The sequence below is a fragment of the Dryas octopetala genome, chromosome 4 (genome assembly GCF_963921425.1).
Source record: "Dryas octopetala chromosome 4, drDryOcto1.1, whole genome shotgun sequence".
Lineage (NCBI taxonomy): Eukaryota > Viridiplantae > Streptophyta > Magnoliopsida > Rosales > Rosaceae > Dryas > Dryas octopetala.
In genome coordinates, this window is record NC_141369.1 from 24939387 (window position 1) to 24965726 (window position 26340).

The 26340-nt window shown below is 37.8% G+C and overlaps 6 protein-coding genes and 2 non-coding genes across 9 annotated transcripts; 3 read left to right on the forward strand and 5 right to left on the reverse strand.

Annotated features, from left to right (window-relative positions):
- Positions 1-456: 456 nt before the first annotated feature.
- Positions 457-2041, reverse strand: LOC147288736 (proteasome assembly chaperone-like protein). Its single transcript, XM_086242238.1, has 7 exons — positions 1926-2041; positions 1604-1651; positions 1451-1497; positions 1112-1178; positions 983-1026; positions 751-808; positions 457-670 (listed from the first exon to the last, which is right to left on the reverse strand). The coding sequence occupies exons 1-7, from the start codon at positions 1971-1973 to the stop codon at positions 620-622; spliced, it is 363 nt and encodes a 120-aa protein (XP_086098364.1). The 5' UTR covers positions 1974-2041; the 3' UTR covers positions 457-619.
- Positions 2042-3779: 1738 nt separating this feature from the next.
- LOC147288737 (NAD(P)-binding Rossmann-fold superfamily protein) lies at positions 3780-6002 on the forward strand. The gene is made up of 5 exons (XM_086240648.1): positions 3780-4160; positions 4465-4643; positions 4983-5177; positions 5289-5442; positions 5568-6002. The coding sequence occupies exons 1-5, from the start codon at positions 3893-3895 to the stop codon at positions 5879-5881; spliced, it is 1110 nt and encodes a 369-aa protein (XP_086096774.1). The 5' UTR covers positions 3780-3892; the 3' UTR covers positions 5882-6002.
- A 442-nt stretch (positions 6003-6444) lies between these two features.
- Positions 6445-6541, reverse strand: LOC147288738 (small nucleolar RNA snoR1). The gene has a single exon (XR_015122181.1). It is a non-coding gene; the product is annotated as a small nucleolar RNA snoR1 (small nucleolar RNA).
- Positions 6542-11861: 5320 nt separating this feature from the next.
- Positions 11862-12458, forward strand: LOC147288739 (uncharacterized). The gene has a single exon (XM_086242569.1). It carries the CDS (start codon positions 11862-11864, stop codon positions 12456-12458), a length of 597 nt encoding a protein of 198 aa, XP_086098695.1.
- A 2984-nt stretch (positions 12459-15442) lies between these two features.
- On the forward strand, positions 15443-17464 carry LOC147288740 (Adenine nucleotide alpha hydrolases-like superfamily protein). Its single transcript, XM_086241341.1, has 4 exons — positions 15443-15718; positions 16510-16631; positions 16733-16851; positions 17100-17464. Exons 1-4 carry the CDS (start codon positions 15541-15543, stop codon positions 17206-17208), a joined length of 528 nt encoding a protein of 175 aa, XP_086097467.1. The 5' UTR covers positions 15443-15540; the 3' UTR covers positions 17209-17464.
- Positions 17465-18646: 1182 nt separating this feature from the next.
- Positions 18647-22371, reverse strand: LOC147288741 (PWWP domain-containing protein 6-like). Of its 2 annotated transcripts, XM_086242626.1 has the most exons (3): positions 22315-22371; positions 22054-22138; positions 18647-21846 (listed from the first exon to the last, which is right to left on the reverse strand). In XM_086242626.1, the coding sequence occupies exon 3, from the start codon at positions 21790-21792 to the stop codon at positions 18850-18852; it is 2943 nt and encodes a 980-aa protein (XP_086098752.1). In that variant the 5' UTR covers positions 21793-21846; positions 22054-22138; positions 22315-22371; the 3' UTR covers positions 18647-18849. The 2 variants fall into 2 exon arrangements, with proteins under 2 accessions (XP_086098752.1, XP_086098751.1); XM_086242625.1 differs by lacking the exon at positions 22315-22371 and having other exon boundaries at positions 22054-22264.
- A 1347-nt stretch (positions 22372-23718) lies between these two features.
- LOC147288742 (large ribosomal subunit protein bL12c-like) lies at positions 23719-24589 on the reverse strand. Its single transcript, XM_086240429.1, has one exon. It carries the CDS (start codon positions 24496-24498, stop codon positions 23935-23937), a length of 564 nt encoding a protein of 187 aa, XP_086096555.1. The 5' UTR covers positions 24499-24589; the 3' UTR covers positions 23719-23934.
- Positions 24590-24764: 175 nt separating this feature from the next.
- On the reverse strand, positions 24765-24836 carry TRNAP-UGG (transfer RNA proline (anticodon UGG)). Its single transcript has one exon. It is a non-coding gene; the product is annotated as a tRNA-Pro (tRNA).
- Positions 24837-26340: the final 1504 nt, after the last annotated feature.

The window sequence follows — 26340 nt, forward strand, 5'->3', positions numbered from 1 at the left end:
ATCATGCCCTCCAGCTATCCTTGATTTCTATGTTTCTCAGGTTGCATTCATTGGACTGTCAACCAAATAACTCTCAGTCGAGAATAGCAATTTTTTTTTTTTTCAAGTTAGACCTTTGGTTTGCTAGCTGCAAAAAGTTTTGAAGAAACTTGGGGATTTGGCATCAGTTGTTTAGGTTTTTCATCTCCTCTGTTTCCCAAGAAATCAATAAAAAAAAGCTTATAAGTGATACAAAGATAAAGAATTCAAACATCCTTTTTTATTTTCTCACTTGATTGAATTGTGTCTGATGTTAAATCTAAAATAACGACTCAATTGGATCGATTTTCAGTTTGAGCAAAAACCAATAAAAACGAACTTTGCTGAAAGTAATGTGTGTGTGTGTGTGTGTGAGAGAGAGAGAGAGAGAGAGAGAGAGAGAGAGAGAGAGAGAGAGAGACAGAGAGACAGAGAGAGAGCTCAAATAATCCGTTTGCTCAACTGGTTCTCATTTCTTTAAATTTTCTCAATTTGTTCCAGTTATAATTACTGATTACATGTGGTGAGGGTTGAATCCGGCCGGAAGGTTAATGAACTTCAAGATTGCAGCGGCAAACTCCATGAGTCCAGCAACACATTATTACCAGAGGCAATTACCGATCACCGCAGCAACAATGCCCTTCAACGTCTCCTGCATGACAGAACTGGAATTACAACTTCTAACATCTTATTGGCAAAAAAAATATACATCTAAAGAGTATTGGTTAGTACCGCTGAATGGTCTTTGAGACCAAGAGAAAGCATTAATGGCCTGGAGGAGCCTGAGTTACTGCAAAAACAACACCCCGCATTAGATAACGAAACCCAATTGTCTATATTTAACTTTTGCAATTTGTTGGGCAGGAACCACATTTCTTTTGCAGGACTATTAACTGCTATTTAAATTCGCATGTGAGAGGAGGAAAAGAAGCACACTATACCATATAATTGGAGATTAATATACCTGATGTGTTCAATAAGTTGACGAGCACAGGCCACTAGCATTGGCTGCGTATAGTATTGCAAAGAAAGGATTGAAATGAGCACACAAATCAGTCAACAAACTAACAGGTTACAACACTGGCTAGCTTACCTCATCTCTCTTGCCGAAGATTACAGACACATTGAATGTTGGATGGATTGCCACCCCTTCCTCCTTCCTGATGATGAAAATATACACCACATTTAAGCTCCTCAATGGTACTACAATATCATTCTTTTTCATCTTTCCCACAATTAATTATGTAGGCCTAATGCGTCAGTGAGCATTATACTAACTCAGAGCTATATTAATAACAAAAGACTTGTCAAAGCAACAGAATATTGATGTGTATAGATGGCAATGAAACTGTGACCTTAAGCTATATTAATAAATCAAGACATGTAAGCAACTCTAGTTCAGAGGGTTGTTCTAGTAAAATAATATGCAGACCTGGCTTGCAGTATCGTCCCCATAGCTCCTATTTGAGTTGCCATGACCTGAGAAAGTGTACCAAAAATTAGAAGTTTACACAAAGACTGGTCCTTCCATGCACCCACTCACCCACCCACCCCCAATTCAAACAAATGGGAACCCAAAACTTACAAGGTAATGATCATCATAACTGCAAATCACTACATCTGTTTTGTTCCCCTGCCAAGCACAAAACATTGGGATTAAATCTCTGTTATGTTTGGGTGAGATACTAAAACTAGAAAACCCAAATCCAAAATAGCTCCAATAACAATACTTTAACTAATTCGGAAAACCATCTAATATGTGACCAGAATAGCAGAAGCGATATTGGGTGAGACATTAAAGCAAACAGGTTATGATCAAAAACACAAAACAAACCCAAAGACACATCAATCTGAAAATTGACTACAAAGTAACCAAGCACAGCTATTTCCAAGGAACTAGAAGTAACCTTAATTTCCAAGGAGAGCTTCTTGTGGGGAACAGGGAAGCTGCCCATAACTACTATCCCCTACTCCTTCAAGTCTTACAGTAAATTCGATCAGACCAGTGTTTGACCAGTTTTTGCGTGTTATCAATTTATTTTCTTTTTTCGGCTAGATAACATTGCTGTGCCCAAACTAGAGCCTCTTTAGGCCTGTTATTTTTCGGGCCTACAATTTAAGCCCAATTTCAGGCCCACATCAATGAACTGATAGATTTGACCTGGTAAAGTTTTCGTGAGGAACTGATAGAAGTAAGTGGGCTAGACTTTGAAGGAATACGATTGGCCCTCCAAGTCCAAGTCCAAAGAAGATTTATTTAAGAAATAAATCAATGTTATCAGTGACGTATTGACGTGTTACTCTTAAGTCTTAACAAATTAATCGCAACTAACTTTGTCAAGTAGATATCCCGTGCTCTTAGACCAAAAAAAAGAAAGATATCCCGTGCTCACTGGTCATTCAACACGTGAGGGCCTCACACTATCTTTCTTGCCGACCAAGCCGTTCTACTAACTTAGCCAAGCCGTTCTACTAACTTAGCCAAGCCATACTCCATAACATCTTTAACAAATTTATGACCTATTAGGCCCTTCTATTTTCCTAGCAAAATAGTTAGGAAGGAAGATTTTAGGTACTATATGTGTATCATTTTTTGTAATAGAGCCGAGAATTATTTATATTAATGAGTTTTGCTTCTACTACAGAAGTGAAGTGGTACACATGTATTTGATCTATGTAACATTCTTTATTAGCTTCACCATTAGGTCTATTGGGGTGGATTATGAGCTACTCAAAATAGTTTGGAAACTAGATTTTAGGTACTACATATGTATCACTTTTGTAATAGAGAAGAAATTTGCTTCTATTCGTAAGTTCCACTTAAACTAAAAAAATAGCTTCTACTACAAAAGTGAAGTGGTACACATGTATTTGATCTCTGTAACATTCTTTATTAGCTTCACCCTTAGGTCTATTGGGGTGGATTATGATCTACTCAAAATAGTTTGAAAAGTAGATTTTAGGTACTACATATGTATCACTTTTGTAATGGAGACGAAATTTACTTCTATTCGTAAGTTCCACTTAAACTAAAAAAATAGTACACATGTAACACTCAAAATTATTCTTTATTAGCCACACCATATAGGCTAACCTCTTCCTCCAATAGGCCTATGGATTATGATTTATTTAGCCAAATTATTTACACTTACACCCTTTAAGCTTTATCGTCTTTTTATATATATTTTCTGAAGTTTCAAAAATTATACATACACCGCTTGAGGTTTCAAAATTGTTACACATAATTCTCTACAATAAGACGAAAAATGAAAAGAATGTATGTAAAAAGACATGCTAAGAGGGTGTAATGACCTAATAAGATTACTCAAGGTGTAAGGTCCAACCTCAATATAAATATTTTTTTCTTTGTTTATTTATTATTTTCTCTTACAAGGGTTATGTGCAACAGTTGTAAAACCTCAGAGGTGAATGTGTAATTTTTAAAACTTCAAGAAATGTATGTGAAAATATGATAACCTTCATATAGAGCGTAAGTGTAAATAACTCTTATTTAGTCTATCCAATAGGTAATAAAATACAAATTATAATTATTTTTTTTCTCCAATAACTACTATACTCTGTGAACCACTCCTACAGTAGACGGCACACAGAGTCAAAAGGGTCCAATGGAGACGTCGAAGAGTGAGTCAAAACACAACGCAAGCCAAGCCAATAAGCAGTTTTGTATGAGCCGATGGAGAGAGAGTAAAATGTGTTCTTTGCATGACCACCAATTGTCTAAAATATGTATTCTTTTTCTACTCTCATTGTAAACGAAACAGAAGGAGAAGAAGCAGAAGAAGTAGAAGGCTAAGCTTGCAAGCAAAGCCTCTACTGTTTCAGTTTCACCAACTATATAGCTAGGATCGAGAAAATGGGGGTTGTATGTTTAGAAGAGAGAGAAGTGACGACTGAGCTACAAGAACTCCGCCGCATGTTGGTTGCCTCCGCCGGGCTCAGCCGCAGAAAAGACCAAGAACAAGTCAAAGAAAAGCGTTTTTATGAGTCCAAAAGCATCGACAATGATGAAGAAGAGAGGTTGGTCTGTGTCACTAGCGGCGTTTCCTTCTTGGGCCTCGCCATCGTTACCCGTCTCCTTGTCCGTGGCTACTCTGTCCGAGTCATCGTTGATGACAACCCAGGTACAGCTACTAATGTTCAAATCTCAATCCGATTCTGCTTAAATAATTTTTTTTTTATTAATCATTTGGCAGAGTACAGTCTTTGGTTTTGCTTAATCACAAAAGTGCCCAGTTGGGTGTTGTTTTAGTTTGTTCAAACAATTTGGTTTTGGTTTCAAGTTTCTGAATTCTCCATTGTGCACATTATTAATTTAGCTTAATTTAATTTATTTTTAATTGTTTGATTATTTGCATATGAGCGTTAATTAGCATTATTGCAAGGAAACAAACTTACGTTGTATATAATATTGACCCGGAAATACAGAAGATGTAGACGAATTGAGGGAGCTGATGAGGACAAGTTGCAATAATTATAATAATATATCAGCAGTTAAGGCAAGGCTCACGACCCATGTTGAAAGTTTATCAGAAGCATTCCATGGCTGTCGTGGCGTGTTTCACACCTCTGCATTTACCGACCCCGCTGGCCTCTCTGGCTACACTGTGAGTTTCTGTTTCTCTGTCACTCTCTTCATTTATTTGCAGGGTCAACGATGTTTACATTTAACCAATAATATAATATGTACCTGGCATGAGAAAGTCCAAGCCATTTTCCTATAGGCCACCAAACACTAAGTTAAAACTTAAAAGATCAAATCGCACCTATAAAATGTGATGGAACACATCAAATGTAATACTGTGATTGGTTAGTATTAGAATGAATGTACCACCTATTTGGCCTATTTTGACATACTTAAGTAATGACTCTCTGGCTTGTTCTTCACATTCTTGCATTTTTGTCCTTTTTTAGTTTTAACCCTTTTTTTGGAATCATGTGACTAGAAATCCATGGCTGAGATAGAAGTGAAGGTCAGTGAGAATGTTATGAAGGCATGTGCAATTACACCTTCTGTAAGGAAATGTGTGCTCACTTCCTCACTTTTAGCTTGTATATGGAGAGACAACAACCAGCAGGACCTCTCCCCTATAATTAACCATGCCTGCTGGAGCAATGAGTCACTCTGCATAGACAAAAAGGTGTTATTTTCATCCAAATTACAATTTTTCCTGGTGTCCAAGCAACACTTCTTTGCTCAGAAGGACTTGTTATTATTAGCATTTTAATTTTTTTACTTTGGGAAATGCCAGCTCTGGTATGCCTTGGGGAAGCTGAGGGCAGAGAAGGCTGCATGGAGAATAGCAGAGGAAGAGGGGTTAAAACTAGCCACCATCTGCCCAGGTCTCATCACAGGTCCTGAATTTTGCTGCAGAAACCCAACAGCAACAATTGCATATCTCAAAGGTACTCAAATTAATCATAGTTCATTAACAATAACACCCTTTTGTTTTTCAAAATGCTTCTTCAAATTCAAAGGGCCAAGACACCAAATTATAATGATCATTTTGTTTATGTCCAAATTAAAACAGAAGCCCAAGAGATGTACCAAAGTGGTGTGCTAGCCACAGTGGATGTGATGAGACTGGCCGAGGCACATGTAAGTGTGTTTGAGGCAATGAACAAGACAGCATTTGGTAGATACATTTGCTTTGACCAAGTCATTGAGGGAGAGCAAGAAGCAGAGAAGCTAGCAGAGGAAACAAGCTTGTCAAAGAACAAGATATGTGGAAATGGGTCTAGCACTGTCCACCACCCTCGATATGAATTGTCAAATAGGAAGCTTACAAGTGTAATGTCAAGGACACTGCGATGTTGTTATAATCAAAGCCAGCATTACAATTAGGTTAATTTAAACATTGCAATGTGAAAGTTTTGGAACCTTTAGAAAATACTGTTTTGTTAAGAGGCTTTGGCAATGATAATAATACTAATGTTTTCATTTCAATCTCGAAATAGAGAGAGCATTCCAACATCTTATTATCAATTCATATTTATTGGAACCTTTTTTTTCTAATGAAACATTTATTGGAACATTAGAAACACAAAACCTTAATAAAATAAGACACAATATTGATAAATCTTAATGAAAAGGACCAAATGCAAATGCTTCAAGGTGTAAATTGGATGCTCATTCAGCAAAACGACATTAAACAGATCCATATCAAAAGCGTTTTCATAAGGCAACTACGACAACGTTGAGGAATTAAAACCCAAAATGTAACGTTTGTTAAGGCTATGAAAGAATGACAATTTATCTTAAAAGAAAAAAAATTTGAGCAGATCTGGGTCAAACCCAGATGCTATTTCTGGGTTTAACAAACAAAGATTAAAAAGACATATGAAACAAAAGAATTGAAACCATATTATCTGTGAGATTGAGAAAAATAAAAATAAATAAGGGGGTGGGGCTCAGAGAGTTGCTAACTGTGCTCAACGAAGAGCCTGTTAGAGGCACTTCTCATACAAGAGGTGTCAGAAATTTAAAGCACTCTTCATCTTTGCCCTAAAACATGTAAACCCTAAAATCTATTCAATTTTGAGAAAACAACAATCATAAAGAAAAAGAAGAAGACGAAGCTGCTTGCAAGCTAGAGTCTTGCGGAGGAGCGATACAGCTGCTCGATTGGACAAGTTAGGGTTTTCAGTATGCGTTTAGGACGGCACTCTTGTGAGAATTTAAAGCTTTCTTTTGGGCTTTTAGGGTTTAATAATATGAACCCATAATCGGGGTTTGAAAAAAATGCTCGGATCGATTAGCAAAACTGGCCCATCATGTATGGGCCTGTATCTCGTTAGCTAAACTGACTAAATGAGAGAGGGTCGAAAAAGAAAACCCCATATAAAGTCTCAATGGCAATCAATAATGTTTTTTTATTGACCAAAAAAACAATTTTTTTCATTGTTTTTAAAACCAAAGAATGCATTTATATTCCGAAAAACCTGCATACATAATGATACACTTATGCTATGGAGAAATTTTTGTGGGTACCAATAATACCAAGATCACATGATTTATTGATTCCGTGTTACAAAGTTATTTAAAGGGGTGTTTCCAACTTAGATTTTAAAGGATTTTAAAATTCATAGAATTTATCAAAATCTAAGAGAATTGGCTAGAATTTTCATAAAATTTGTTATGTGTAAAAAAATGTATTCAAATTCATCCAAATTCATTAAAATATTTCACTTAATGAAATCCATAACTTTTTGAGAACACTTAAATTTTATTGGAATCCATTAAAATTTGAGTTGGAGACACTTTGATTTATTTAAATTCCATTAAAATTTGAGTTGGAGACACTTTGATTTATTTAAATTCCATTAAAATTTGAGTTGGGAACACCTAGATTTCATTGGACATTTAAAATTCAATGAAATCTAAATTGAGGACACCCCCCCTTAAATTATAATACGTGTACTATATTTATAATAAAAGAATAAATCATAGATTGTAAACCTATACATATGTTATAATTTAAGTAAATTCATAACAGGTACACTATTTTTGCCACGCCCCTCCTCCTTATTCCTTAAGATTTAAGAGCAATATTGGGTGGCTTTGTGTCCCCTTGAGTCGTAACCAATGAAAGCGTTTATGAATGTTTGTCCAAGCATGTATCTTTTTGGCAACCATATATTGGATGTTTTGATTTTCTTATTTTGGCCGGTTACTCGTCAGCTTTTCTTAGATATCAACAGAAAACACAATCAAGCCAGCGGATGAGTGATGATGAATCGGACATGCATGCATTGTAGGCCTGGTTGAAACTTGAAAGGAACCACATACAGTGTCACAGTGACATGCATTGTGGTGGTCATAATTACTGTTTGTATGATTATGAAGTTGAATATAAAAGATGTGGGTGTGACTGCAGGGACTGGTTGAAACTTGATCGAGAAGCTAGCATGCATATGAGGTAGGCACAGTGACATTGTGTGGTATGGTGGTGATGTATGGATTCAATTCCCATTTGTTTAATGAATTAGAGTTGAATATATGTGGGTGATCGAGGGTCTCGCACGTGCATATGCATTAGTAGCTCTCATGCAATTGCAAAGTTAAAATAAAATGAAGAGCAGCAGCAACAGAACAGCAGAAGCAGAGAGTGGAAAAGGAGCTTGGTAGAAGAGGAACAGTTCCCTATATTCGCTCTGCCATCGGTACTCATCAAACCAATTCCCCATCTCTCTCTCTCTCTCTCTCTCTCTCTCTCTCTCTCTCTCTCTCTCTCTCTCTCTCTCTCTCTCTCTCTCTCTCTCTCTCTCTCTCTCTCTCTCTCTCTCTCTCTCATGACTACTCTCTTTTTTTATTTTTTTTTATTCTGTCCCCACTCCTATCGTACACACTTTTATATGACAAAATATTTAGTTTACAAGTCAGTAAACAAAACAATACATTAATTAAAAGCAGAGAGAGAGAGAGTGCATGTCACTGTGTCAGACAGAGAGAGTTGATTGATTCTGGTTGCAGGTAGCTAGATTTGTTACATAAGCAAGAGGGTTATATGATCTGGGCATTAATTTCAGATCAGATCAGATCAGCTAGCTAGATCAAAGATTCAAAGAATCAAAGTTGTGCTAGCTATAGCTATAGCTTTCTCACAACTCCAAGAGCTAATTAATAGCTCGCTAGGCAAGTGATGAAGATCCAGCAAACCACATTTGGCTTCTCAGCCTCGATCTCTGCCATCTAGCTCATCCTGCGATCGAGGTCAGTTCTAATTTCTCCCACGCCCTAAAATGTTGCTTCTGTCATTATTTGTACACCAAGAGATTCATGGGGATGGGGATAACTATTTTCTCTATCTTCAATCTATCAAATATATATATTTCATCATTTCATGCAAAGCTATATATCTATATAGCTCTGATATATATACTTTTCCTTGTAGAACCCTATATACATTATGCATGTATCGGTCCCACTCATTAATGTTTCAGTTTCACCTTTCTTTTGTAACCCAATCGAATCGATCGATCTGCCTTGCCTCTTTCAGCCTTCACTGTTCACTTTCACAAACACAAGTGAAAAAATTAGTATCATATATAGTTCATTGGCCAACTCGCAACTACCTATAGCTAGCTACTAGCTACCTCCTTTGATTTTCAATCTATGTGTGAAGTCACACCAACTCCTCAATTCGGATCCACCGGATTGCATTAGTATATATATGTATTTTTTTTATTTTTTCCAAATTTAAGGACTTGAATTTCCTCGATCTCACTACTCTTGTTCATGTTTGATATATATATTTAGTTTTAATTTTCTTTTCCTCTCTTTAAGTTTCCTCTATTCAACAACCCAAATCGACAAATCCAATCTCATGATTTTTGGTTTTCGCTGTACGTACTAGAATCTCTGGCAACCCGAATATTGTTTTAAATAATTATTTCTGCCAGTCATGGACAATGCATGGAAAGGATTGAAAACTGAATATTTTTATATTTTCAAAATTGTGGTCAAAAGACTCGAAACCAGCGATAGCATTATTCTATTGCAATGCACGTGTACCGTGGTTTTGTGACTTTCTCACAATATATTAACCTATTTTCGTTATGGGCCATTTAGTTGGGCCCGTATCATAGGCCCCACGGCCCATGTGGACCCATACTCTCCATGGCTGATGGCTCAAACTACTTGTAATATTTTACTAGACCACCACATAAGCACATGGTACAATATGCTTTAACTTAATTGGTAACATTATTTTGTTTCCCCCAACTCTGTTTGGAGCTTTTTTTTTCTTCAATCTGGATCTCATATAATTGATCTGCTTGATTTTGACAGTGCGTCCAAAAATCGACTATGACATTTCAACATGGAGGAAATTGATATAGGATCCCACCTTTTCCTTTCTCACACTTATAAGGCAATATTTTAAATTAATTCCATGCATTCTGACAAAATCTTTAATTTTTCCAATTGTCTTATCTGGGGAGAGAGTACTTGACTCCCTTTTTCATTTGGCGTTTGGCATATTTTTAAGGGTATACTCCCTTCAAACATTTAAGATCTACTTTCACCGAAAATAAGTCAATTATTAATTTAACAAGTCCTTGTTAGAAAGTAAAGAATGCAATGCATATATGCCATCTTGCTTTTGTATATCCCTAATGATGAATAACAATTAATAAGGGTGTAATGATAGATTAAACAAATACATGAAGGGCAAACCATAAAGTGATAACTAGCCATCATATATTCATATTCATAACCACAGAGGGAATTCGAGATCGATCAATCATCAATGTCCAAATTTTGGACATTTGTTTTAAGAGTTTTGAGTGTATATATATACACATAATATTTAACCCATAGAGTAATATATAGTAGCTAGGGTGTGAAGCTTAATATATGAAATATATATGGTTGTATGCATGAAAAGGTGGATCGAGTTATAATTCTTTGAAAATTGATTGGTGAAGAAGATCGAAGGGGTTATGAGTCTTATGAGTTAGGGGTGTGTGTGGCCGTGTGGGGACAGAGAAGGAATTGTTTGAAAGCTAAAATAGGCATGAGACATGAAGTGATCATTCGTGTCACGAAAATACATTGACGGAAACTTATTCATAAACTTGGCCTCTGCCTGCCTCCCCCTGTCTCGTCTCACTCACATTCCATTTTCAACCTAACCTTTTTCATTCTTGGAAAACAATATTACCCCTCTCTGCATACCAAATATTCAATCTCTCTCTCTCTCTCTCTCTCTCTCTCTCACACACACATCTTCTTTAACCATTTACTCTTTAACAACACTCCATTTTACCACCTTGCCCTTACCCCAACTCTGCCTCACCACTACCACTCATCTCCCTCATAATCAGGCTCATTGCTTGTCAACTTGTCATTTCACAAACAAACACAATCTTTCCCGGGTGTATTTGTCATTTGCATGGGTTAATATTCACTCGAATGTTTTCTTACTACACACTTTGACAACAATTTGAAGTATTAATTACATTGACTTGTGACTTTCTATTTTTTTATTACATAGTTTGGCAACAATCTGGATTATTAAATACAGTGACTGTTTGATTGAAGTAATGATTTAAATTTATAATTTAGAAACGCTTATATATATGTATATTTTTTTCTTGATAATCATATCTTATTTTGTTATTAATTAAATTTATATACAAACTATAAATTTCTCACAAGTCTCAACAACATGGATATCGGGATACAAAAATTCCTAAAAAACAAGGGGTTTTGGCCCCTTTGAGTAAAGGTAAGAGGCTAGCTAGACCCATAGAGTTCATTTTTTGAAATGCTTACCCACGCGCTCATAACAACGAAAGTTGGAAAACATTCTGATTTCTGAGCCAGTCAACGGTCAATCACTGAGTTCCAAAGACAAAAAAAAATGAGCGTTTCTTCTCAGGTAAACATGGGTACGACGTCCAGTCGTCCACTGTCATTTTAACTTCTGGTGGGTCTAAAGTTTACAAGTCACTCTCAAATCAAATAATAATTTACTTGCTTATATTAATAATACATTATTTATTTACCGCGCTGGGCTGATCACGCTCGAGTAGGCCGCGCGTGAATCTAGATCAGTAGATCTATCTTTTTCACTCGCTCTTTTACAAAAAATAATTGCATGGACCTTTTTGCCCTTACCAGGATGAAAATGCATGAAAAAAATGTTTGATTTCCTTTTCCCAGCGAGTTCCCCTACGTAGTATAAACTTGGGAAGCTAGGTTTGAAATCTCTCTCTCTCTCTCTCTCTCTCTCTCTCTCTCTGAGTCTATGAGTCTCTGAGTCTCTCTCATATTTTGCAGGTCGGCCCGAATTAAAACGGGTCAAGTAGTAATATACCCGATGGATGAGGAGAGCCCGCCTCGGGGGCCACTTAAACATGGAAGTAACACAAGTAGTACCGGTACCACAGATCATGATGAGGCAGCTGTAGCTGGACCCACAGCAAGGAAGAGCAGCCGGTACAGCATGGATGATGAAGGCGGTGGTGGGGAACGGATCGAGTGCTCTGGCAAGTATTGCCGGTCATGCAGCGCTGCCTTGATCGCCGACTGCGTGGCCCTCTGTTGCTGCCCCTGCGCTCTGCTCAACCTCCTCACTCTCGCCTTCGTCAAAGTCCCCTGGATGGTGGGCCGCAAGTGTTTGGGATTGGGGAAAAAAAACAAGAAGTCATCCAAATGCAGGAGATCAAACGGCCGTGCTGGAACCTCTACTCACCAGTGTATGGTGGACGCGAGGGCAGAGGATCCGGGTCAAGGAATGCCTGGAGAAATTTCGTGGTATGGGTTTGAAGACGAGGAGCAGCAAATAGAGTGTGCGAGTAGTGCGAGGTTGGAGGCAGAGAGGGTTTGGTTGGAATTGTACCAGGTGGGTCATTTGGGTTTTGGGAGGGTTTCATTCACTGGTATTCATCAATCTCAGCTGGGTAAGGGCAATTAGGGAACAAACTAGTTAATTCAAAATGCATACCATTCAAATGTATACCCTTCTCGTTTTTACACTTGGGATAAGTACGCAGACAATGGGTTTAGATTCATTGAATTGAAATATTGAATGCCAGCTTAATTTAGATTTGCTTTTTCTGTATCTTTATTTCTTAATTTGTATTTGTAAATAATCATTAATTAAGTTTCTTAATTTTCCTGTCGTAGTTTCCTTAATGTTCATATATAGTTTATCATTTTTGGAGTTTACAGAATGTGACAGATTGAACGTACGTTACAAAAGCATGATTTTTTATTAATTAGTACATTATTTTATCGTTGCAATAATATTATTAAAATTTTGAAATTATATATGTATATTTGGATGTTGGTGGTTGCAGTTGAAGTATCGTATTAGTGTTGAAATGGTAGGGATTGCACAGAGAGAGTGTTACAGAGACTGAGAGAGATAATAAATTGGGCAACACTCACGAATAAGAGTGTCTGGCAGTGGCAGGAGGCAGCATGCTGCCAAACCCAAAACTAGCACCACTCCGTGTAACATGTTTACGGAACCTCAATTAATATATATTCTGGGAAATACAAATACCACCCCTTGTTTTGATTTTTACTTTCACCACCTTCACCGTACCCAAAAGAAAACTATATATTAAAAAAAACTTCAATCTCTTATATGTTGTCACATTACTTTTCCTTTGGTATAAATTGTATAATTAAGCAACTTGGGTCGGGTTAACTCGAGCCCGCCCAAACTCAATCTGGTTTTTGAACTCGCGTAGGAAGGTTTGAAAAAGTCAAAATCCACTCGAACCTAAATCTGACCTCAACTCGAATTTTTTGGGTTGGGCTTAGGTAGAGGTTATGCCCATCCAAGCCCAAGCAAACTAAGCCCAAATTTTAACTCGAATTCTAAACCCGATTTGTATTAGTATTATACTATAATTTAATATATTATATTACATTATAGTTTAAATTAATAGTATAATTTTTAGTTTATTATATATATTGTTATTAAAGATGAATTAAACAAGAGATTTTAAAGGAGGTCGAAATATGTATTATATTTTATATATTTTTGTGTGGAATAAAACCTAAACAACAGTGTTTGGGTAACATTATGGTTGTGATGTTATTATTATTATTTTATTTTCATGTTGAAGCCTTTAAGGCATTGCTTTGTTGTTTTTGAACCTAATTGATTAATTGAGGTAATTGTGTTATACTTTTATCAAAAAGAAAATTTTCTACAAGTTGAAACCAACTCATTCCTTGATTTTGAAGGCTATGTCCAACTTAAGGAAATTGGGCAACTCGAACCCAACCTAAGCCCAACCTGAATTGAGGTTAGGTTATGTTGGGTTCATTTATTTGCAGCCCAACCATCTAAACTTGAATCGAAGCCCATACCCCAAAAATAAAACATGAGTTGAGGTTGGGTTGACCTTTCAACTTGCCCGAGTTACACCCCTACTCTTTGGTATCATGATTGAATTAGATATGTTAATTAATTTTGCTTCAAAGTGAATTTTCCCTTGATACATCTGTTCAATTAAATTTTGGACCTATTCCAAATATATGGATTGTGCTAAAGATTCAAAACTAATTTTTATTTTTTTAGACAAAACTTTATAAAAAAAAATAACTCATAAAAATTTATTCCAAATGCTTTTATATTTCTAGAATGTTCAATATATGTTTTACATCTTTTTGTCATAAGGGGTAGATGTCTAAAACTTATCCCAAATTTTACTATTTTTGTGAGGTTTAGATGAGATAAGTTTTAGATATCAACCACTTATGACTAATCTATCTTCTTATTTTAGTTAGAAGTTTTTTTCTTGAATACATGTTGAATTTAGTCATTTAACATACCCAATCTAATTCTAGCACCAAACGAGACTTTAGAGTAGAACTTGGACGCGGTGGAACTTGAAATTATTATGAATCTATAATTAATGTTGAACTCAGCTGGAAGGTTGGGATATTCTCAATTCGGTCAAATTTCAGTTGGGTTTGTGTTAAAGGTTTGGCTTTCTCAGCCCGAACTTATAATCCATTCAGAGCTATATATGTAGGAACTAGGAAGAAATTGCAAACCTAACAGTATGAATATAAGGTCATCCACGGTTTCAATCATTTTTTTATCATTACAATGTGTTACATCGGAGGGAATTGAATCTATAACTGATTTCAATTTGTATGTGGCCTAATGTACATCATGCACGCAATTAGGGGGATTGGGCCCTAGAGATTGACACCCTTTATATTTGTGCATGAGTTTAGCCTGCGGTTTAAACTCGATGGAATTAGTACAGACAACTTCAGGCCCAGCTTGTCCAAAATCATTGGACAATGAGCAAAGCTCAATTTGTCTTATACTCTTCCCAAAGGCCCAAGGGAAAACATACATTTTGAAGTTAAGTTCTCATCAAACCAAAGGAAAAAAAAAAAAAAAAAAAAACGCGCAACATAGTTCTAATTCGTAATTTGAATAATATTTGAAACAGAGAAAAAAAATCTCTGTTATTATCAACTAAAATTAATTCGTTATCACATGGACCCTTCATAGTTCATACATTGACAATTGAGATGAATTATGTTAAAAATAAATTAAAATGAACGCGTTTTTCCTCATGCCATAAATACGATGATGTGGTTCACATTAAAATTAAGAAGGAAAAGAAAGAAGAAATAAAATACAATACCATGCCATGTTTGATTGCAATTGCATTACGATCAGAATTCAGAATCAGTTACTCAGTTACACGAAAACGACACCTCACGCCCCGCCAATTCTTTTCCAAGAGATTGCAAATTTGCAATCGACACCTGCTTATTATATTGCCAGGTGGCAGTAACTGAAAAGTGTACGTTAGCAACTTCTGTTTAGGAATGCACTATCTTACGCTTGGGTGCGCGTTGTGCTCACACGAGCGAAACAATAAAGCAGCAAGGGACCGTCCTCTTCTGGAGTGTTGAGCTAGCGAGTACTGCTTCTGTGCTTCATCAGAGAGTTGGAAGCGAAGAGCGAGCGAGTGAGTAACTCAGTGAGCGAGCGAGCGAGCGAGCGAGCGAAGATGGATAGTGCGCCAACTCGGATAATGCTGGCAGTGAACGAGTCGACGATAAAGGGGTACCCACACGCCTCCATAAGCAGCAGGAAGGCTTTCGAGTGGACTCTGCAGAAGATCGTCCGCTCCAACACCTCTGGCTTCAAGCTCCTCTTCCTTCACGTCCAAGTCCCTGACGAAGACGGTCCTCTCTCTCTCTCTAACTCTCTCTTTCTGTTTTTATTTCTATTTTATTTTCAATAATTATTTTTATACTCTGTTTGGTTACCGAGAAAATGAAACCGAACCTATAATTTTGCTGCTGCTGCTGCTGTTGCTGTTCAAATTGTTAAAATTGAAATTGATAGCTTATGAACTGATTATAGATCTAATAGTCATCGTAATTAAGCACTCGTTCATGAATTTTGGTACCGAGTAGGAGCTGTGAATTTGAATTTATGAAGGTGCTTGATAAATTTGACAAATCACTGTGTTCGAAATTGAATTGGTTCTATATTTCCTCATCTCTAAGTGATGAATATGCTACTATAATCTAAATTTCAATATTGAGTTGGAGCTGTTTCAAGATCGGACCACTTCCTGTACAAATATTACTGTATCAACAATCATGTTAAGGGCAAGATCATCATATTATTAATATTGTTATTGTTATTCTGGTCCTCAAGTAACTACCATGCTCATAAACATATAGATATTATGATCCTGAATTGATTTGATTGCATTACTATATGAACAAAGTTAATGAATATACATATAGTCCAGTTAAATCTAGTTGAGCTTTTGTATACTCATGTTGAATTGAGCATGCTTTAGCACTTCATTTTCATTGCTTCAGATACTCTTACCCTTTTTTCCTTCTTATCCACAATGCGACCCTGTCATTGTTTTTAATCTATGTACCTCAGTATGCAATAACTGTAAGTCTGTAACTAAATATCACTGCTCATTATATTTTGTGACCTCTTTCTATAATAGGTTTTGATGACATGGATAGTATCTATGCATCACCTGAGGATTTCAAAAGCTTGAAGAATAGAGACCGGGCGAGAGGCATTCTTCTGCTGGAGTTCTTCGTTGAGAGATGTCATGCAATTGGGGTACATATCTTTAGGGGGAACTTTCAATAATTGCATCTGAAGAATACTACATTATGGTTTGAAGTTTACATCTCTATATTGCTATATTGGAATGCTTGTAGGTTGCTTGTGAAGCGTGGATTAAAAAAGGTGATCCGAAGGAAGTAATCTGCCATGAGGTGAAGCGAGTGCAGCCAGATTTTCTGGTTGTGGGCTGCCGGGGTCTTGGTCCTTTCCAGAGGTATGCTCTTAAGTTAAGTGCTTGTGTTTCATAGACATGCCTAATCTCCACAGTTCTTGGTATTCTTAGATTGCAAACACTCTTGTAATGCATGAAGGGAAAAGAACTGTGGATACCAATTGTCCATAGTCATATTTACCAATTGTCAAATACACTAATCTCCTGTAGCAGAATTGGGTTATATTCCTATCAAACTGAAGGTTATCCAATTAAACTAAGTGAATTCCTCTTTTCTATTTGCTGTGCAGGGTTTTTGTTGGGACTGTGAGTGAATTTTGCTTGAAGCATGCTGAATGCCCTGTCATCACAATCAAGCGCAGCGCAGAGGAGACACCTCAGGATCCTGTTGATGACTGAGTGTTTCTCGAATCGAATCTATGCTTGATTTCCTTTATTCTGTCAATTTACTTCTGACACCAGACCCTTGTACCTAAATACCAACTGGGAACAAATTCGATGTATTGCTTTTGTTGTGGGATTTTAGTTCTTTGGAATCGTTTGCATAGAAACTATATTGATATGTACCGAGTAGCTCGATATTCTTTGTTGTATTGCAATTGGTTTGGGAGCTCGTTTATGAGATTTCGTAATCATCGTTCTGTAGTTTGGCTAATATGGGTCTCTTTGTCATATCTGTTGCTTCTATGAAATGGATATGTAGCTTTGTTTGGTGAAAGGTAAAAGTATGTGGCTTGATATACCTTTACTTGGATCACCATTAGCGATATTCAGGCATTCTTTATAGACAAATGCATGTCAATGGCCCCCTGTATAGTGTTTGTGAAAGCTTGGCTTATTAAACAATAACTAATACAAAATGATTATGGAATATGTAAAAGATGGTTATGGAAAAATGAAGCTAAAGGTGACAATGAAAAATGAACAATTTCCATTTTACTTTTACGTCCCGCCATTCTACCGTTTTCTCACCTAAAAGGTGCTGAAATGGCCATCTGGTTCCCAATTCCAAAGGTAAAAAATCACATACTTACCTTTTTTCTCTCGTCACTTGTTAGTGAATGTGTGAGAATGAAATGCCAGAAATGGTTCCCAATCCCACATGAAAAGATAGCATATTTATCTTCTCTCTTGTTACTTGGTCGTGAATGTGTAAGAATGAAATGAGCACCGCTTAAATTGCAAATCGAATAAACAAAAGGTACCGTAATCTACTAATCTTGATAAGAAGGTCAAACCAATAAAAAAAAATCTTGATACGTTGCAAGTGCTTTTTTCAGCACAAACACAATCCACACAGAATGTAGTGAACCAATTGTTATATAGCAGTAGCATACACATTCAACACACTACCACTGCAGCATATAATCCATTAGCCCACTTCCAAGGCATTATATGATGTATATTAAACAAACTAACAAAAATTTGAGCAAAACAAAACTACTAAAAGCAAAGTATTTAAGTTGTTTTGTCCTTAAAATTACTATCCCAATTGCATTGAAATTGAATTTGAAGCAAGAAAACAATCACATAATATCACTAGAAACACTACAGAAGGCTACAATTTCCACACAAGTTCCCCAAATGCAAATGGTAGTACACAAAAACAAAAGTTCATTTACTAAACACAAAGAAATTAAGCAAATTATCCAAACTAGACAATAGCAATTTTAGCCCTAGCCGCTTCCACCCAAAGAAAGCTTGTATTGTTTGGGACTGAGGAAAAAAAAAAAACTGAATTTACGTCAAATTCAAACAGATAAAATTATAAAAATTTGAATGCCCACTGTTGCAACATTTAATATAAAAATAAATTTGCTGTATGAGAGAGAGAGTGTGAGAGTCTCAAAGTTGATCTCTATACTGATAAGTTAAAGCACCCATCTGTATCACATAAATTCCTAATACATTCAACTCCATCCACAAGCTTCACAAAAGAAAGTAGTAATACTATCCCTAAAGCTACATTGATCACTAGCTATATAATATAATTGGGCTTGTGTGTAGAAAGAAAAGGCTCAATATCTAACAGTATCCAATCTAAGATGAAGATTCAACCATTGTGCTTACCGCCTTCAATAACTCTTTAATCTCACTCTCCAATTTAGATTTCGTTACAGCTGACACTTTGCCATCCGAATTTTCGAGCATTGAGGTCATCATCTCAAGTTTATGCCTGATAAAGTCAAGTTGCGACGCCTCACCAACAGGTGCCTGTGAAGCTACTGACTGACTTGCTGTCTTCCCCCTGGACTTTGCTGGATGAGAATTGGATATTTCACTGAGTTCACGAATCTTTGAAGCACCAGACCGATTTTGGAGCCGGAAATTGACATTGGAAACTCCAAAGGGGCTGTCATTCAGCGAATGGTTGAAGGCCTCTTCCGCATCAGTGCTCCTTAGAAAGGAAACCCGAGCACAGAAATTGTTGTAGAACATCTCAGTTTCCTTTTCATCCAATTCTCCAAATCTACCATATATTTTCAGAAGATCATCTTTAGTAGGCAGAGAGGATCCTGGGCCAAATGTTACAAAAAGGGATGCAGGTGAAGCTTTTTCATCCGTCTTCTTATACTTTGTCTTCAAATCCGATGTTTCAGCAGCATGCTTTGATTTTCGCCTACCCCGCTTTGAACTTGGTGTCTCAACAGCTTGCTTTTGGTTGTTCTTGATGTTCCTCTGCCCAGATTCACCTTCAGGGAGATGTCCTGCAATCTGATTTAGGCCTTTCCCCAATGACCCAGGTTCAGAATTCAAACTCTTTCTCTTTTTATGAGGTTGGCGGTTCTTGTAAAGTTTGTAGTTGGAGCCATTGCGATAAATTGAGTCTCTGAATATGGACATAAAATCCCAGACAATCTCAAAGGACTTCCTTTTGATTGGACATGATGGATTAACAGCTACAGAGCGGACGTCAGATAGCACTTCACTAGTTGACGCATTAGCTTTCACTGGATCAATGCTCTTCTTCCAATCTTCTGCTGATATTTTAGGAGTTGAGCCACGAGATGTCTCATGCCCTACACCAAGTTCATCTGTAGAGACTTTCTTCTGTAATGCCTCAGTGCAACAATTCAAAGCCTGAGGGGAACCAATAAGGTTGGATGCAGCACTGTTCACCTGCTCCCCTAACCGAGCTTCGTTCGAAACTTTCAGAGATTCTATTTCTATGTCTCGTTTCATTTTCCCCATGTTTATACTTGTGAAGGGAGGCGACAAGTACTTGCTCTTTTTTCTTTCCCTTGACAAAGCACGCTTATCAATTCCATCTTTACTGTCACTTTGCAAACCACCACTGAGCGATTCCCTGTCGTTTGAAATGTGGCCATCACCAGCTTCTTCTTTGGTCTCACCATCACTACTATTGGTGCCAATACCTTCATCCTTCTTCCTTCTCCTTGACAGCGGACCCTTCTTAGTTTCTTCCTTGCTGCCATTACAATCATTTTCAACACTTGAAACTTTTTGGATATGAGTGCTCATTGGAGACTTTGAGGGTCTACCCCTTCTCTTTTCTGATTTGGAAGTCAAATTACTCTCACCATGACTATCACTGCCTTTCTGCTTCTTCCGTCCAGATGATGACCCAGGTTTCTCTGAGATTGCTCCTTCTTTGGTCATAACCCCATCCATAGTTTTATCCTGCACGTCATCGTCCCCTCCCATAATATCAGCAATGCTTTTCTGCTTCCTTCTGTGGTGTTGCCTGTTTTCTAAAATCTGGGTCGAACATTGCAACAACGCTAGATCACTTTGGCCTGTCTTTGTGCCCAAGGGAGAAGAAAGCCAGTCTTCAAATGGCCCTTGGACTGGGACTTCCACTGCCTTCCAATCATCATCAAGACCAGGAATTGGCTGGGGCTCATGATAAATAGGCAATTGATAGTCTCCTTTTGAACAATAAAAGGCAGACAGCCAATTCTTTAATACATTGAGCTCAAGCACACTAGTCACAGATATATCCTCTGCAATATGTTTCAATTCAGCAAGAAGGTCTGCTGGCTCAGATATATATGCCAAAAGCTTCTCAACTCTACCTTCAGGGACAAGAACTCCTTCCTTAAGCCCAGCATTCACTGCCAAGGGTCGACTAAGACCACTCAAAATCTCTTTCCTCACACAACCACAACTTATCTTCAACTTCATAAGTCTACCAATCTCATCCACAGCCTGCTGCACAGCATTACCAAATGCCTTGGAGCTACTCTGCTTCGACATCTCCTCAAAATTTTCCTCAAAGGGTTTCAATTGTGACGGATGGCACCAAGCAAATGTGCCATCCCCAAAGTAGGCCACAAGGTGTCGGTTCTTGACTTTCAATTTTGCTGCATACTCAGTGGCATCTGAAGGATCACAAATCTGGCCAGGCCACCATGGATGGCTTTTAATCTTACCCCACACAAAATCTCCCACAAAAAACTCATATTCCTCTTCACCCATCTCCTCTTCTTTCCCCTCATTTTTTTCGCCAGTGTCCACAATCGGAACCTCCATTATCACAAGTTTCTCATCTGGGTCTGCTTCAGTTTCATCCAAAGTATTCCCATTCACTTCAACCCCGCTGTTCAAACCAGTCTTGGTCTCAGTACCATCGCTCACCGCCTTTTTCTCAGTACCCAAAAAAGACTCCAACTTTCCAAGACCCTCAGTCCCTCTCAGTTTCAACAAACCCGTCTCTACAAGACCACCCTCCTCAGCATCCGAGAGACCTATATTTAGGTCCCCAAAACTCCTTTCAGCAGAAATTTTGGCCTCAACCACCCGAGTCTTAACCACTTCAACGACCCCACTACCCACTTCGCCACCACCACCAGAGCCCTCTGGACCGGACCCTCCTGAACCGTCCTCGGTTCCACCCGAGTCGTTAGTAGCTTCTCCGAGCTTCTTCTCCTTTGGGGGTTGACATTTAGCTGATGCAGAAGCAAAACCTGAGTCCCCAGCGTGCCTAGCTAGGGTTGTAGATCGTGTCCCCACCGTTCCCATTTCCAGGAACTTTTTTTTTCTCGAGAAAATCAAGCTCAAACCTTGATTTCACCACTGAAAAGAAGCACATACAAACCCCAAAAACAACACAGAAAGAAACAGGAAGTGTGTAAATCAGCACATTCTAGGGTTAAGGTTTCTTGAACAAGAGCTCGAAAATGGGATTAATATAATAGTAAATATGCACTAACAGACGAGAACAAAGAATTCAATGAACAAAATATCGCATAAATAAGCAAAAACAAAAAAAAAATTATATACCTGAAGAAACCAAAGCTTGAAGCTCAGAGAAGTGATTCTCAGAGGGAAAAAAAAATATGAAGAGGAATCGATTTGAATTCGAATTCTGCAGACAAATAAAATCAAAATTTGAAAACTGTGCGTGTCTGAGAGAGAGAGAGAGAGAGAGAGAGAGAGAGAGGTGAAATTCTGAAAGTGAAAATATCGTGGTGAAGTGGCGAGAAATTGGTGTCAGACGGTGCTGAACTGAATACTGAGAAGTGAGAAGCGCTTTTGTTGTACCCGGCAAGCTGACATTTGGGTACTGCTTCGGACACGCGAGAGTAGGAAAGACAAGCGTACTCGCTGGTTTGAGCGCCGTGTTTGTGTAGCGCCTGAAGTTTGGGAAACACGGGGAGTGTGAGTTCGCGCGTAAGTCGGTTGGTTGTGGTTTCCGCGAGTATAGAAGATTAGAACTTTGGACGAAGCGGTGGGGATATCAAACGGCTTAAAAGCTATAATGTACTATGTTAAAAAAAGCGCGGACTTGGAATGGATGATGAACACGTGTCCCTAGTAGCTTTCGATGAACAGAATCCATAAAGACGACGCTGATTGATTAAGATTCCAGCAGCCTTCGTCAAACGACGTCGTCTCGTGCATATTGGCCTCTTTTTTTGTTGGTAAGGGTCGCATAGTTGATTCCAAAATAAGTTAAATAAAAAAGTAAACTTGTAAGTGAGATTGCTTACCAAGTTGATGGAGAACTTTGGTAGAAGCTTTATTGTAGCATAAGTTGGTACTTTGTGCAAAGCATTACCATATTTATACAACATTTTTTTTTGGGTGCGTAGGTTCATTAATTGTTCACTGGCTTAATATCCACGCCCGTATAAGTCAATTTTCTTTTTGGGTCTTGTGGAGGCCCAATGCGGAGATGGATATTCCGATTTGGATTAACACCAACAGTGATGATTCTTTAGCAGAAAAACAATGACTTGTCTATAGCGAAAAAAAGACAAACCAACAAGGCAACAATTACTTTTACCTCCTTTTACTTCCCCTATAATTTTGAAAAATTAAACTTTTACAATAACTAAATGAAAATGAAGCTAAAAGTGATTATGAGAAATGAATCTTCTTTTATATACACTCAGTCATGGTAACAAGAAATTTTCATATATTTGGCATTTGGTTCCCAATTCCAAATGAAAATAGCACACATTCCCTCCACTCTCAAATGAACAGTAATTTGAGAAATGAGAGTATACATATACACGAAAATGTAAGTTAAAATAAGTATGAACAAATATGAGTCTGAATTGCATGATTTTAAAGGTATTGTACAATTATTGGCTAATTTTTGCATGCTTACCTATGTACGTTTCATTACTTATAAGAAAATCTGTATCTCATATACGTGCTAGAATGAAATGGATATGAACAATGAGCGCTACCCAAATTGCAAATGGAATAAACAATAGTACCATAATCTTGATAAGCAGTTACTACTTTTTCCAGCACAAACATAATCCATTAATCCATATAGATAGAATGTGTGCCAATTGTTATATAGCAGTAGCATACACATTCAACTACACTACCACTGCAGCATAATCCATTAACCTACTTCCAAATTTCCAGGGCAGTATATGATTAATGTATATCAAACAAACATAAAAAAATGTGGGCATAAACATACAAGTCTACAAGAAGCAAAATATTTAAATTGTTTTTTCCCTTAAAATTACAATCCCAATTGCATTGAAATTGAATTTGAAGCAAGAAAACAATCACATTGACATCACTAGCACCTACAATTTCAACATGAATTCCCCAAATGCAAATGGTAGTACACAAAAAGCAAAGCTCATTTATCAAACAGGACACCCAAACTAATTAATTAAGCAAATTAAATCCAAACTAGACAATGTTAATCTTAGCCCCAGCCGCTTCGAGCTGTTTCTTAGCGTCCTCAGCCTCGTCCATCGAAATCCCTTCTCTGAATTTCTTGGGCAACCCTTCAATGAGCTCCTTGGCCTCCTTCAGCGCCAAGCTCGTCAAAGCCCTCACCGCCTTGATCACCGCGATTCTCGCATTGCTCGGCACCTCCTCGATGACCACGTCGAACTCCGTCTTCTCCTCCACAGCGACCGCCGCGTCTCCAGCTCCGGGAGCCACGGCCACGGCGGCGGCTGGCGCGAGAGCCGCGGCCGAGACGCCCAGCTTGTCTTGGAGGTAGTCGACGAGGATGCGGGCCTCCTCGAGGGTCAAGCCGGAGATGTCGGCGCCGAGCTTCTCTATCTTCTCGGGGGCTGCGACGGCGGCGAGGGGGCGGAGGTGGGTGGCACGGTGGGTGAGGTTAGGGTTTTGGGGGTTGAAGGGGAATTGGAGGGTGGGTTTGGGGGTGTGCGCAGGATAAGAGGAGGTGGCGGGTGAAGGATAAGGAGGGGTGCCCAGTGTAAGTGTAGAGAGAGTGGCAGCCATTTTGGTTTTGCTTTGTGTATTTGGTTCTGAGAGGGAGAAAGAGAGTGGGAGAGAAAGGAGAGGGAATAGAAGATTAGGATAAGGAGGGATGGTGGAAATGAGATGAATGTAGATAGATGGTGTTTTTTCTGTAGCTGACGAATTTGCCCTTCTCATTTGTGAAAATGTACATGCAAATGAGAATGTTGTTGTCGTTTCTGGAGGGGTATAAAGGTAATTGGGAAATCATTCAGAGGAGGATAAAAACAGAAAAATAAAGTCCAGAAGGGGCATTCCGAGAATCGAACTCGGGACCTCTCGCACCCAAAGCGAGAATCATACCACTAGACCAAATGCCCGGCTGAAATGTTCATTCAAACAAAATATATAAATAAGTGAAGCAAGCTATGAATCTATGATTAACTATTAAAGCTCGAGAAATCGTTGGATATGCTAGGCCTTATGGTGTGGTAAGGCTGCTCTACTAGATTCTTACACGTGGCTAAGTTCATAATAAAGGGTGTGATGAATGCACAAGATGCAGTTGGAAATAGAAACAAGCAACATGTAACACACGATTATTGCATCAAAATATTCTCTGGTCGGTTAGTCCACATATTACATTGTCACTGTTCATCTGATTCGAGTAGGATATGCAAGTTTTCTAGTTTTAATAGAAAATTATGATTAAATATCAAATATCAATAGTTTTTTTAAATTTAGATATTAATCTAGAGCAAGACATTTTGGATTAGGTCACAAATCGATTTGTTATATAGTTGTGACTGTTTCAAATTCATAAAAATTCAAAATTTATAAGGGTTTAATACTTTTAATTTAGGCTTAGGGAATGAAATTATATAACTCAGAGACTAATAATTAAAGTTTAAGCCTTACAAATATTTAAAAAACAACAAATCAATAAAAAAGTTATGACTGTTAAACAGTTACAGTTCGGTATAACTATTTTTTTAAAATTAGTACCTAAACTGAAATTTAGTATTTAAAGTAAAATGACATAAATGTTTTAATAGTTAAAATAATAACAAATATTGCAATTTAGTTCCTAAAGTCAACGGACCTTATTTTTAATCGGTTTAGTATACAAAATGACAATTTATATATATATATAAATTGGTGATGCAGAGGGTACAGTGGAGATGCTTATTAATGGGGTTGGAGAATTAAGTGGATGAAGTTTGGAAAGGGTTTGATTCTGATGAGTTTGGATCTTCCCATGAAAGGAAAGATCTTGTTGGGGTTTTCAAAAGTGGAGGTGAAAGTGATTCTGATGATGAAGGAGGAAAGATCATTGCGGCTGTTGGGGATGGTGAGTCTGCTTGCTGGGTTATTGACATTCCAAATATTAGGAAGCGACCTTCTCTTCTTAGAGGGGTTGTAGCGGACCTTTCCAGGTTAAATATTAGGAAGCTGTTATCTTATATCTTTATAGGGATATTCCTGTTGTGCTCATTCCATTACTTCCCATCAACTCGAGCACCACTACTCTTTAGCACATGGGATTGTAGGCGTAGAGAAGTTATGATTACCGCATCGCGTATGGATACGGATTCAAAGACGCTGAAGATTTCAAAGAACAGTTCACGCAATGTCCTCCTAAACATTCTTGATAGGGTTGGACAATTTAGGGAAGAACACCCAGTTGTACAACACTTCATGCTGCACCTGGTTCTTTTCTACTTGGCCACACAGAGCATATTTGTAGCAGCAATTCTATGTCTCCTCACGTTCACGTAAGGTTACTGCCAGTTCAGCTAGTTCAATATAGGTCAATGCTTTGATATACATTTGAGATGCATGCATAATTTTCTTACGATCAGTCTAGGCAAGTCCAAACGATTG

Coding starts and splice junctions, on each gene's coding strand:
- LOC147288741 (XM_086242626.1), bottom strand. CDS start 21,792: ATGGGAACGGTGGGGACACGATCTACAACCCTAGCTAGGCACGCTGGG.
- LOC147288737 (XM_086240648.1), top strand. CDS start 3,893: ATGGGGGTTGTATGTTTAGAAGAGAGAGAAGTGACGACTGAGCTACAA. Junction 4,161..4,464: donor CATCGTTGATGACAACCCAG/GTACAGCTACTA, acceptor CCGGAAATACAG/AAGATGTAGACGAATTGAGG. Junction 5,178..5,288: donor CACTCTGCATAGACAAAAAG/GTGTTATTTTCA, acceptor GGGAAATGCCAG/CTCTGGTATGCCTTGGGGAA.
- LOC147288740 (XM_086241341.1), top strand. CDS start 15,541: ATGGATAGTGCGCCAACTCGGATAATGCTGGCAGTGAACGAGTCGACG. Junction 15,719..16,509: donor CCAAGTCCCTGACGAAGACG/GTCCTCTCTCTC, acceptor TTTCTATAATAG/GTTTTGATGACATGGATAGT. Junction 16,852..17,099: donor GGTCTTGGTCCTTTCCAGAG/GTATGCTCTTAA, acceptor TTTGCTGTGCAG/GGTTTTTGTTGGGACTGTGA.
- LOC147288739 (XM_086242569.1), top strand. CDS start 11,862: ATGGATGAGGAGAGCCCGCCTCGGGGGCCACTTAAACATGGAAGTAAC.
- LOC147288742 (XM_086240429.1), bottom strand. CDS start 24,498: ATGGCTGCCACTCTCTCTACACTTACACTGGGCACCCCTCCTTATCCT.
- LOC147288736 (XM_086242238.1), bottom strand. CDS start 1,973: ATGGGCAGCTTCCCTGTTCCCCACAAGAAGCTCTCCTTGGAAATTAAG. Junction 1,027..1,111: donor TCTTCGGCAAGAGAGATGAG/GTAAGCTAGCCA, acceptor TACTATACGCAG/CCAATGCTAGTGGCCTGTGC. Junction 671..750: donor GTCTCAAAGACCATTCAGCG/GTACTAACCAAT, acceptor TCTGTCATGCAG/GAGACGTTGAAGGGCATTGT.